This window comes from Eleginops maclovinus, chromosome 13 (assembly GCF_036324505.1).
Source record: "Eleginops maclovinus isolate JMC-PN-2008 ecotype Puerto Natales chromosome 13, JC_Emac_rtc_rv5, whole genome shotgun sequence".
Lineage (NCBI taxonomy): Eukaryota > Metazoa > Chordata > Actinopteri > Perciformes > Eleginopidae > Eleginops > Eleginops maclovinus.
Window position 1 is genome coordinate 21,937,522 of NC_086361.1, and position 12,231 is coordinate 21,949,752.

General features: G+C 39.3%; 1 protein-coding gene across 1 annotated transcript in view; it reads left to right on the forward strand.

Moving 5' to 3' along the window:
- The window catches only part of LOC134874981 (CMP-N-acetylneuraminate-beta-galactosamide-alpha-2,3-sialyltransferase 1-like), a 61,300-nt gene extending 50,256 nt beyond the window's left edge, over positions 1 to 11,044 (forward strand). Inside the window, exons 4-7 of the mRNA XM_063899307.1 lie at positions 5,157 to 5,336; positions 8,027 to 8,072; positions 8,537 to 8,656; positions 9,134 to 11,044. Of these exons, the coding sequence (XP_063755377.1) occupies positions 5,157 to 5,336; positions 8,027 to 8,072; positions 8,537 to 8,656; positions 9,134 to 9,307 (520 nt within the window). The 3' untranslated portion in view covers positions 9,308 to 11,044. The remainder of the gene's footprint in view (positions 1 to 5,156; positions 5,337 to 8,026; positions 8,073 to 8,536; positions 8,657 to 9,133) is intronic.
- The last annotated feature ends 1,187 nt before the right edge of the window (positions 11,045 to 12,231 follow it).

Consider the following 12,231-nt stretch of genomic DNA (forward strand, 5'->3'; position numbering starts at 1 on the left):
CATCGACGTTTCCTTCATCACTGTTTCCTTCATCGACATTTCCTTCATCGACATTTCCTTCATTGACGTTTCCTTCATCAATGTTTCCTTCATCACTGTTTCCTTCATCATTGTTTCCTTCATCACTGTTTCCTTCATCATTGTTTCCTTCATCACTGTTTCCTTCATCATTGTTTCCTTCATCACTGTTTCCTTCATCATTGTTTCCTTCATCACTGTTTCCTTCATCATAGCTCCCATTAACAACGTTCCCACTGATGGCTTCCAGGCTGTTTGGGCTGACAAGGATTGCCCCTTGTGTGGTCTCATGTTGAGTGTGTGTCCCGGTGGTACCGCTCTGTAAATATAGCATGCACTGAGAATCGTATTGCTTTAATTGACTACATTTACCACCAACGCTGATTGGACGTCTACATAAAACCATATAAAAGAAGTGGGCGTATAATTTTGTAGAACTGAGTGTGAAGTAGGGTCATTTTCTCATAGACTTCTATACAGTCAGACTTATTGCTGCAAACAGGTCGCCCCCCAGGTGTCAGGGGCTCACACGCAATGCATCCTGGTACATGTAGGCACTGCTTTACCAATGCAGCACACGCTGAGAATTGCATTGCTTTACTTGACAACATTTACCGTCAACGCTGATTAGACATTACATTTAAAGGCTCCCTCTTCATTGGAACACTGTTAGATTCACCTGTATATAAATGAGGCCTGTTGGTGGCCAAGGATCAGGGCACTCCCTAACCCACATTAGCAGGTGTGCTTCAATGTTGGACCATGCCAGCCTGTTACTGAGGGTTCATTAATGCATGTTGCTTTAGATCTATGTCAAGAGAAGTCATCAACGTTTGTGGTGTGGTCCATCTGATCTGAGTCTTAAAGTAGTGACCCACTCTGTTCACACTAAATCTGAAAATACTTCAAGAAAGAACAGCGCTTGCAGTAAAAAAAAAAAAGCTTACACTCAGAAAAAAGTGGGAATAATGAAACTCATTCATCAATCAATCACGGCTGTACAGTAGACCTTTGCACATTTCAAACCTCCTTGTATTTGAGAGTCACTTATGCTGAGTGAAGTTGATGGATGCTAAGAATATACTGGCATTTTGTACATGAAGTCTCCATGTAGGCCTGCTAAAGATTACTTGTCAAGTTGTCTGTCATCACTAAAATAAAACCTTCACTCTGAATTTCAATCCACTGAGAATGAGCAAACTTTTTTGAGTTAGAAAACCTCAAAGCTTTATGTTTCTCCAGAGCTATTTTAACCATTTCACTTAGAAGTATTCTTCACCTCACATTATTTCCTGTGCATGAGCAAACCATTTATTGGGGAGGTGGAAGTCCCAGAATGTTTCAAGTCCATCTGGTTCATATTTCCTGCACCAAGAGGGAGTGAGAGCATAAGTCGAATATTGATTAGAGCAATCTGAAATACTCGCCTCCTTAGAGCAGTTGACGCCGCACGCCCCCTCAAGATTAAGTGAAAAAGCAGTCCATTGAATCCACTTAACAATTGGAGTTTACTTTGTGAGCGCCTTTACAGACCTTTGTTATGACGTAGCATTGATTGCTGCAATGAGTGACGGCAGGAGCCACGCAGTCCTCTACTGATGTGAAAGGAAGTAGCAGAAAGACGGGGGAATATATTCAAGAAATGCTTAAAGACTTTGAATAAATTACTCGTATTGCCGTTCGACAATAGAGAAAGATGCCAGTTGCGATATATTTCAGAAGAAATCATGTTTATTCCTTTTCTGTGTGTAAGAAAAGAGCATTATGGAGCGTTCCATCAAAGATGCATTTAGTAAATTCAACAAAAAATAACTCTTATCTTATTTGCTGGCGTTAGTGCGTGAGACAGATATGTCCAAAAATGCCATTATTGGCACTGGGAGGCGGCGGAGGAACATCATTTTTTTAATAGATGTTCTGTCTGTTGCACTTAATCGTCAGCATAAAGTGATCATTTCTGCACCTTTTACCAAAATATGTTTCATTTGAGTCATCAACTACAGCTTTTAAGAGGCCTTATTATGCTTTTTGGGGTTTTCCCTTTTCTGTAGTGTGTTAAATATCGGTTCATGGAAATGTTCTTCAAAACGCAGAATAATGGAGAAAACAGACAGTAAATTGGACTCCTTTTTTTTACGTACGGAACATAGAGACATCACTGTGTAACAGTCGCACTTTGATTGGCTAGCACTCATTGTACGTGATAGCCTAAGAGGCAGGACATCTCTAAGAGGTTGAGAAATCACAACAGAACCAGCCAGCTAACCAGCCAGAGCAGACTGGGCTCTGGTTTCAGACAGAGGGTGAAAAGACAGGCAGTATGAGAAAAATAAAGAGCTTTCAAAATTAGCATAATATGTCGTCTTTAATAAAAATAATAACTTTAATCATATTTGTTGAACTAGCATTTTACCCTGACTGTGTGCATGACACAGAGATGCCAACTAATGTCATTATGGGCACTCGGGGGAGGCAGAGGAACATTATTTTCTTATAGATTTTCTGTCTCTCGCAGGTCAGCATATATTGTGAGAGTTTCTGCAAATGTGACAGAGAGTTGTTTCATATAAGTCACCCACTGCAGCTTTAAAGTCTCAGGAAAAGTCATGCAACCTGCAAAGTCTTGCACAAAGACACGTGCCGTTTCAGTACGCTGTCTCTGAATGTGCTGCAGAAGTGATGAAGTCTTCACATTATGCTATTTGATATATGGGCATGGTGTTCCTCTGCCCTCACTGCCGTCTTTTCACATCTGCTCTGGACAGCAGGGATCCATTTGGTGAGCAATTCTTAAACTCCCTGAAGCTGTAGTTACCATTAGGAGAGAAACCCACCAATGTAGTGCTGTCAGAAGCTGTTCTTTTTCCACTGAGGTATTGCACCATAAACCCTTATGCCAATACTTCCCTTCTTCCATACAGTGCATTTCCACTCGATATAGGCTATAAAGCACCAAAGCAACGCGCTGCAGTGGCAAACCCTGGCTTCCCTTCCCTGAACAGCTGACGGAGGAAACAGTACACATTTCTTGTTAATAGAGAGGAAACTCATGCTCTTTTACTCCTCCCTCTCTCCTTGTCTGATGTAAAATGGGCCGAACAGTCTGTGCTGAGAGTTTTGTAGATGTGCTCATGCGAAATGACACATCATTATTCTGCACAGCTCCTTTCCCTCCAGAATGATGCAAGTGATGATGCAGTATCATAATAATCAGTGCCGTGTCGATAATAAGCACGGACGCATCTGGTGTGGCAGCTTTATTACTGGTGAGACAACACTTCTCTCCACTGGGACTGAATGTTTTAGTGAGCTGTTGCATTAAAGACAGCTGTAAAAACACTTCGGATTTATTGGTTTGTGGACAAAATGTGTAATAAATCAGTATGGAGGGTGATTTTTATGAATGTAGTCCATTACAATTACTATTAAGCTTTTAAAAATGTCTTCAGTGACCTCATCTTAGTGTCATATCACCGACACCTGATTCATTTCCATTACTTTTTGATTACTTTAATATCAAATATGCAACAATTTAACCTTAAAAAGTATTGTGTGATAACATGTGTCATCACCCCCATTGTTTTTAATATTGTACAAGCAATCTGATCTGAATTCTGTAACTGTAAAGGAGTACAGGGAGCTTCTTTGTTACATGTCATCCATTCCTCCACAAGCATGGCACTGAATCAAGTGGGTCATTTTCTCATACACTTCTACAGATCAGACTTATTTTTGCAACCAGTCGAGTGGCCCCCTGTTGCTTGTTCATAAAATAATTCAGCTCGAATAAACCCTGCATTTGCTTCTTTTTTCAGACTCTGAGGCTACCTCTTTATACAGAGTATGGGTTTGTCGTGTCTCTATGTCCAAATGCCAAACGGTTTAAATGATGACCTTTTGTAGAATTATAGATATCAACTGCAACCTGACTGGTTTACACTGGGATAAAACTGCACATTTCTAGAATCCACATGCAGTCCACTGAGGTTTTTAACAAAAGTAGCTCATGCTATACTAGCTGCTAAGTGTCTAACAGAAGATGGGCAAAGTTAGCGGTTAGCTAATGAACACAGTGAAGCATTTAGTTGCTAAAAAATACGTCCTCTAGGAGTTTAGATCTTAAAACAGAACTAAAACAGAATTTTGGATTAACAGACTGCAGATAACAAGAGACAGGAATCCAACTTAATATCATCTGGATGGCTAATCAGGCTACAGCTAGCATCATAATAGCCACTTTAGCTGCTAGCTTCCAATTTGAAAGACAGAGGACGTTTTATGCAGAACGTTGTTAAATTGCAGAAATGCTAAACATATAGACTACATCTTCATGACTTGATTAATTAAATACTGCACAACTATACCTACCTCCATTAGCATGGAGCATAAAAGGCAACCATTTACATGCAAAACATGAACGCTTTTGTTGATGCCAATGCCTTTGTTGGGACAGATTTAATTGAGCCTTTTAGGAACAGAGTTTATATATAATTGGTCATTTTTCAGAGAGGCTTCATCTATTATCATCTTAAATTGCACAAGTTGCAACACGAAATTAAAAAGCATTTCTCACCTGTCACACCTGAAGTGTTTCAGGCAGAGGCTTGTTTTGATTCCTGGCAGGCTCAGGCTGAAAATGTCAAGTTGTTATATAGCTGTCATCTCAGTGGCAGTAACGAGGAGGGGGATACGGCTCAAACAGGTGATGCTCGTCACACAGGGGGTCAGACTCATGATGTACCTCCTCTGTGTCACTTCCCTTCCCTGACCGATGCCAATTGCCGCTGTCACACTATATTCCTGCCAATTACTGGCGCAACTTGTGTATTGTTGGGAATAATAATAGCCATGCCTTGCTTGCCAAGTGGTGATTGTTGAGCTCTGAATGAACCCTGAATTGCTAGTTGGAGGTCCAACACGTGGTGGACAAATTGAGCCTTTTTGTCTCGACATTTACATGTTTTTTTTCTCAAAATAGAGTCTGGTTTTGCAGGCCGTGTGGCTTTGCTGACTTGTGGGGATTAGCAGAAAGAAAAACCCAAATGTTGTAACATGTGGGTGGAATAAACCTCGATTTGAGCTGTCGTGTGGAAAACAAAAACATGGTGAAAAAACTCTGCTTTCCTGTGTCCCTGCAGAATGAACCAGGGGCCCACGACCGGTTTTGAGAAGGATGTGGGCGCCAGAACAACACATCATGTCATGTATCCAGAGAGTGCAATAGACCTGGACAACAACACCAGTCTGGTGCTGGTCCCTTTCAAGACTCTAGACCTGCAGTGGATCATTAGCGCTCTGACCACAGGCACCATCAAACAGTAAGTGCGCTTATCCGATGTTGAAGCTGCATCAATACTCTAACATGTAATGGATCAAATGACCATGTTTAATGTGAGAGGTGCTGCTTGATAGGGACGGTTCTACAAGTGATTATTAAGTTCTCCTCAGCCCAATTTTCACTCATCATTTTGGTTTAATGGCCAACAATTCATCAAACTCATGTTCAGTCAACACAGCTGCTTTTCTGTCAAAAATACATTTCAGTTCAACCAACTGTACGCTAGTTTCCCAGCATCACCCGACTGGAAAAGTTAGTTAGAAAACATTCAGCAACTTGTCGAAAAATGTGCAGCATCCTACTGAAATTCCAAAGCAAAATACTGCATCTCAAAACACAACGGAAACCAGGGGACACTCAAAAGTGACGCACACATCTTGGTGACGTTCGGGGGTTATAAAGTTGGAAGGAATCATGTGATCACATTGTTAAAATAAGTCAACACAATTTATATTTTAGGTTATTTTCCAGAAACAGTGACCCATTTTATATCCCTTACACCCACAAGTTCAGTGTAGTCCCAGCTGTGTGCATCGCTCTTTAGTGTCCCCTGGTTTCCGTTGTGTTTCGAGCTTCTTGCAGCGTTGTTCTTTACGCAGCACTTTTAGTAAACGCTGCAAATGTTGAGTCAACTTCATGAAGCCGTTTCTTTTATTGCATGTAATATTTGCATCCTTTTTGAAAGTGATTACATTAAGTTTAAATGGAGGCATGCATGTGAGTGTGCAAAAGAATGTGTGGCAATGACAATGTAAGCAAGTGATGTTTAAATATCTTTATTATTCAAAGGTTGATTTTGTATTTCAGCTGCAACCAGGTACACAAATAAACACAGGAAGAGAAAATAAATTAAAGAAAAAGGGCCATTAATCTTAATAAAAACGTTTTAAATAAAGAGAAATGTTACAAAAAGATTTAAAAACTAAATAACTTCAGATTAAATTCACAGAAAAATGAAAGTGAATATGTTCAGTTATGGAATTCAAAGTGGAAAGTTCCCCGTGTAAATCTTTATGCAACACTAAAAACAATATGATCTTTTATTCTCATCTGTGATGAGCAGAGGTGCTTCATTAGCCACGCCATTTTTAAATTAGATAGCTTGGAACTCATTAATATGCATCGTGTGTTGCTTTCTCCGAATCCATTTATACTCTCCAACCGGCAGATTGTCATAACAGCACTCACTCTGTATTCCTATTTGTCAGATGGCCGTAACAAGGATAATCACTCTGTGTTAATCTTCCAGTAAATTTCTCCTTTAGCTGCTTTCTCTCTCAATGACCGTGTGATCATTAGCTTGATTACTGGACGTCCAGAAAATGTGTAAAAACCTGCCAATAACTCGGTCGTGCCAACATGTTAAACCGTATAAGGACGAGTAAATCCAAACAAATGTTTCCTGTAGTTGTCGTCCAACTCCAAAGCAATCTTTCTGCATCGTTGCATTTCACTGCACTGGCAGTAATGTCAGCGTTAACCCAACAGCCGTTAGATCCTAAATGAGGGCTGTGAATTATTTTGTTGCATTATCTCATCTTGTTTAATAGAAACGGCGCCTCTTTAAAAGGATCGCACTTCTCAAGGCAAACATTTCACGCATTGAGGTTATGCATTTTATCACATTAGGGTGTAAAGTGTAGTGGATAATATAATGCACCAGAAGACACTCGGCCATTTTCACATCCATTCACCACAAACTGGTTATATTGTACAGCACGCAGTTCCAAGCGGCATTAAAACCAGTCTGTATAATATTTGAATTTCAATGAGACACATTGCAGTAGCCTTAATAAAACGCACTTTAATTGGAAACATTTGTCAGGATGGTATCTCACAGTGTGATCATTACTTTTCATTTCACTCATTAGCATGCCATCCATTTACTTCCCCAGCTAAGGCTGCAGAGGCGTGGTGTGGAATTTGTATTGACTTTTAAAAAGACATACTATGTTTACATGTCTCCATGCTTTAATGTTCAAAAAGCTCTTTCTTTTTCTCATACTGCCTATGCTCTTTTCACCCTCTGTCTGAAACCAGAGCCCAGTCTAAATCCTGACTGAAAAGAGACATTTTGGAAAAAGTGAATTCATGAAACATTTTTAAATTCTGAGAAAAAAAAGTCAGATATTGAGAAAGAAATCTAAATCTGGGTAAAAGGTGAAATTTCTGAAGTGAAAAAAGGGATTTTCTGAAAAAAGTGAAATTCGAAGTTACTCAAAGTTTGAGTAAAAACTCAATTATCTAAAAAAGAAAGTCTGAGAAAAATGTAAATTGGGGAAAAGTGAAATTTGGAGAAACAAAGCCTACATCTGAAAGATTTGGAGAGAAAATGATTGATGTATTAAACCAGAGCCCAGTCTGCTCTGATTGGTGAGCAGGACAGCTCTGTTGTGATTGGTCAACCACTTACCCTAACCGCCTTTAACGTACATGTGTTAACCAGTAGGAGCGTGAGTGTTACATAGTGATGTCATGTCCTGGAAGTAAACAAAGGGGTCCAATGGAGGCGTTTCTGCATAATAGAGCCTCTAAGAAAATCGCAGCATTTTCGTACTGACCTGAACACGCCTTTATTTTAGGAGCGTCTCCCAAGTTATTGCAATGTTGAATGTGTTCATCACTGCAATGACAGACTCCTGTCTCCTGCTCTGTTTCCTTGTCTTGCAGCACATATATAGCTGTGACACCAAGGATAAAGGCAAATAAAGACAAGGTGAGTCAAAGAGAGACACACATACGGTGTGTTGTATTGAATATGGCTTTACTTTTGATCAGACATTATTTATTCTATTCCATCCAGCATCATTTCTGAGGTGCACTTTCAAATGTATTTTTCTCACACACATTTGCAGAAATGCTCCCCTTAATATCACTACATTAAACTATTCACTATATTAAATCCTGACTGTATTCTAAAGGTTTTACCTGAGGGGTTTATTTGAGTTTATGTCTATGAATAAACCCCTCTATATAAATCATAAACTGTTTTATATACAAGTTGTTATTGTTAAATTATGGGGGAAATTAATCTTTGGCAATTAAAAATTAACTGAGGCTGAAAATGAAGCATTTGCATATTTAAAAACATAGCATAGCATTCAGGTTGATGGTTTTGTCTATTAATCAAAATGTTTACCTTAGTCACACGGTAAATAAGAGAGAAACTCCGTCTTGCAGGTGCTGATTTACAGTCCTACTTTTCTCAAATATGTCTACGAGTCTTGGCTTGAAGGTCACGGACGATATCCTTCCACGGGTTTCCTCAGCTTGCTGCTCGCTCTTCACATCTGTGATGAGGTGAGTCTGGAATTGCGTGTGTGTGTGTGTGTGTGTGTGTGTGTGTGTGTGTGTGTGTGTGTGTGTGTGTGTGTGTGTGTGTGTGTGTGTGTGTGTGTGTGTGTGTGTGTGTGTGTGTGTGTGTGTGTTCGGGCCATTTATCATGTAGAGCTTTTGAATTTAAGCAATTTTGAGCATATTATTTAACAAATGATTTGATAAATGGTAAATTATATTTGGATTTTTAAATATGATTTCATTTCGGGAAAGTCCACCGGGGTTTATTGTTTAATACGTATATATATTTTGAAGGCTAAACAACCCCTCTGTGTTTGGGGGAAGTGTGTGTCCGGCACCCGTACCTATGGACTTGTATTATCCACTTATAAGGACATCATGTGAATGCTGGAAAGTGTCCATTGATGATGAAGTGTTGAGTGTATGCACGATGTTTTTCTGTGTTTGTGGCACATTGCATTTGTTCCTCTTCTACTCCAGGTCAATGTGTTTGGGTTTGGCGCAGACCAGTACGGAAACTGGCACCACTACTGGGAGGAGAACCATTTGGCAGGAGCTTTCCGACACACGGGCGTCCACGACGGAGATTATGAATATAATGTCACCATGCTGCTGGCAGACAAGCACAAAATCCAAATGTTTCACGGCAGATGATACAAAGACAAGATGTGCAGCAGCCACGAAACTCAGCAGCCTTTGAACGTTTGACGTGTCATCGTGTCATGCAGGAAGAATGTCATTGCTGTGGTTAACTCTTCTGCTCGGACGGGTTCTTTACCTAAGATAACGATTGAGAAATGCTATCTGTATTTAAAAAGGAACAGAGCCTCCCTCTTTGTTTGTCCAGACAAAGATAACGACAAACTGTCAGTAATTCAGAAGTCACACTGCCATAGTTTGTGTAATTCCTCCGAACACAATGGTGGACATCAACAAGCATGCAACAGCTTTTATTCTACTCTTTACGTGGGAACTTTTCTTGTCACATGGGCTGGCTTAAGAAAACGTCCACTGCATATGAATGGAATGCGTGGACCCGTTTCTATCCCTAAGAGTGCATGAGAAGTGCTCGGAGAATCCACTCTTTTTCCCTCACACTGACGGATCGGGACACAATTCTCATGAAATACTTGCATGTCAGATTGCAGGGTTTAAGTGTAGTTTGACACGGCCATGGGACACTCCAACGTCAAGTCCCAAAGATCGCATTTTGACGTTTGCAAATGAAAGCCAGGGTTGAGTCAGAGTCCCCCTAACACTCCAACATCTTCACCTAGAAAAATAATACTTAACGTTACTCGCATTGATCCTATTTGATTGAATCAATCGTTTGTGTGATCATAGTTCCTGTACATTTATAGACATGATAGTGAAGTTTAAAAGCCACTGTGAGAAATGTCATTCTGGTAGGGTTAGGGTTAAAGGTTAAAAAAATACCCAATACTCTCCAGTGCTACACCAGACCATGCAAGCTGCAGCTACACAACTAGAGTAACAAAGGATTAACTATTAATTATGGCTCATTTAAATGTGACTCAAACAGATGTTCAGGGGGTGATTGTCGGAGGCTTCTTTGGCCCATGACCTGCAGTAGATGCTAGAATGAAGCCGTCGATGAGGTGTTTAATCACTCAGTGCTCCGAGGAAAAATGATCGAGGTGTCAAATTGTTTATCTTGGAAATGTGACAAAACTACAGCCTATACAGGGGTGCCTTATCGTGAGAAATTCAATAAAGTCTGTACATTTGTGACATATATTGTTAATAAAAAGTAGGTGTTAAGTGCCTTCTAGTGGGAGAATTTAAAGACTTAGTTTTCTCCATCAAATTGTACTTTATTGATATAATTATCAGTAGTTTGACTACATTTGTTTTCATTGTTGCTGTATACCATTTCAATTGTAAAGAATCATATGCATGAAACCACTTTGTCAGTGAGTTTGTTTTTTGTACGCCATGCCGTCGCTGAACTTGATGTAAATGTGTGAATGCTTTGTGACGATATGCTATCAATTTCACCAAAAAATCTCTGATCTGACATGTGTTTTTTACTTCAGATTCATCAGGGATTGAGCTTGGTGGTGTTTTTATGGTATAATTTGTGCCTTGAAACGTAATGGGAAATGTGCTCGATCGATGTCGTTTCCTTTCTCTCTCCCGGTATAACATACTGATAAACACAACATTTGATTTAATTCAAATCTACCAGCCACCATGTAGAAAAGAGTGCATTTGTTCTAGCAAGGGACACTGTCCCCTAGTGGACAACAACGTGTATCTGCATAATGGTCCAACAACTGAATTTAAACACATCTATGTCTGTCACGCTCTTTATTTCCATCCAGTCTTCATTGTTTTATAAAACCCATTAAAGCAGCACTTTCAGAAAAATATTGTATTTGTTGAGTTTTTCCAGTTTTAGGGTCATTGGAACTGACTTGTTTGGGAGGGAGGGATAATAAAACACATTCAGTTCTTCAGTTTTCTCGCACAATACAGAACAACTCAAATGGAGACTGTTTTGCTGAAAAGGACAAGGAGGTTAATTAAATGTAATGAATACATTGTGCAGATTAAGACTTTTCCTAGGGTAGATGAACAATACAGACACACTGACTACAGACTCAGTTGTGTAGTGAAGGCGAGGGTAAATCCCACAAAGGGAACATTATTAAGAGAACATTTCAGTGGTAATAAACACAAATATGTCCTTCCTTGGGGGTAACGCAATGTATCTGTGTGCTTTCAGCCCTCAAATACATTCATCTTTATCTCATTGTTATAGTTTTTGTTCTAAAGATTTAATCAGAACCATGTTTATTTGTCAGCTACAATAAGTAGATGATTCATTTCTTCAACCCACGTTTACATGCTACAGCTAATATAACAAAAGACGTGGATTATAAAGCAGCTGGGTGTGATACAGAATGGATTTACCAGGATGTTCATATTTTTTATTGTATTCTTAAATGAGATTAAAAACCTAAAGTGCAGGGGGTTTTTTCACTAAAAGCTGCTGCAAATGTGTTTATTTTGTTTATTAGAAGCACTTTTAGGTGTTCATTTTCACACAAATTAAGAATATAAGTGTAGGTTGCTGCATCTGCACTCACACTACTTAACAATTCTTTATACATTTTGATATTTATTTATTTATTAATAAACAAAGAAGAACATCAACACGGTGCCAGAAACATATTTTACTATATTATAGATTAGGATCAATTCATTGTCCCCAGGGGGAAACTATTGTTCACATCACTGTACATGAACACAACATACAATACAATATAAAGGCCCTTTTATTTAAATAGCACCTTTAAAACACAAGGCTATCCAAAGTGCTTTCAAAGGGATGAAGGGCATTGAGAGCATTAGGAAATAGTGCCGCAGAAACGCATTGAAAAGCAAAGATAATAAAATAAACAGAAAACAGGAACAACAGAGGTATAAAATACATGTTGCAGTGCCCTGTGAGATAAGACGAGTGCCATTAAAAAAGCATCGGCAACAAAAAAGTCTGGATTTAAAAGTAGTGAGGTACATGTTCCTGGGCGTTTGTTCCATGGAGCAGAAAC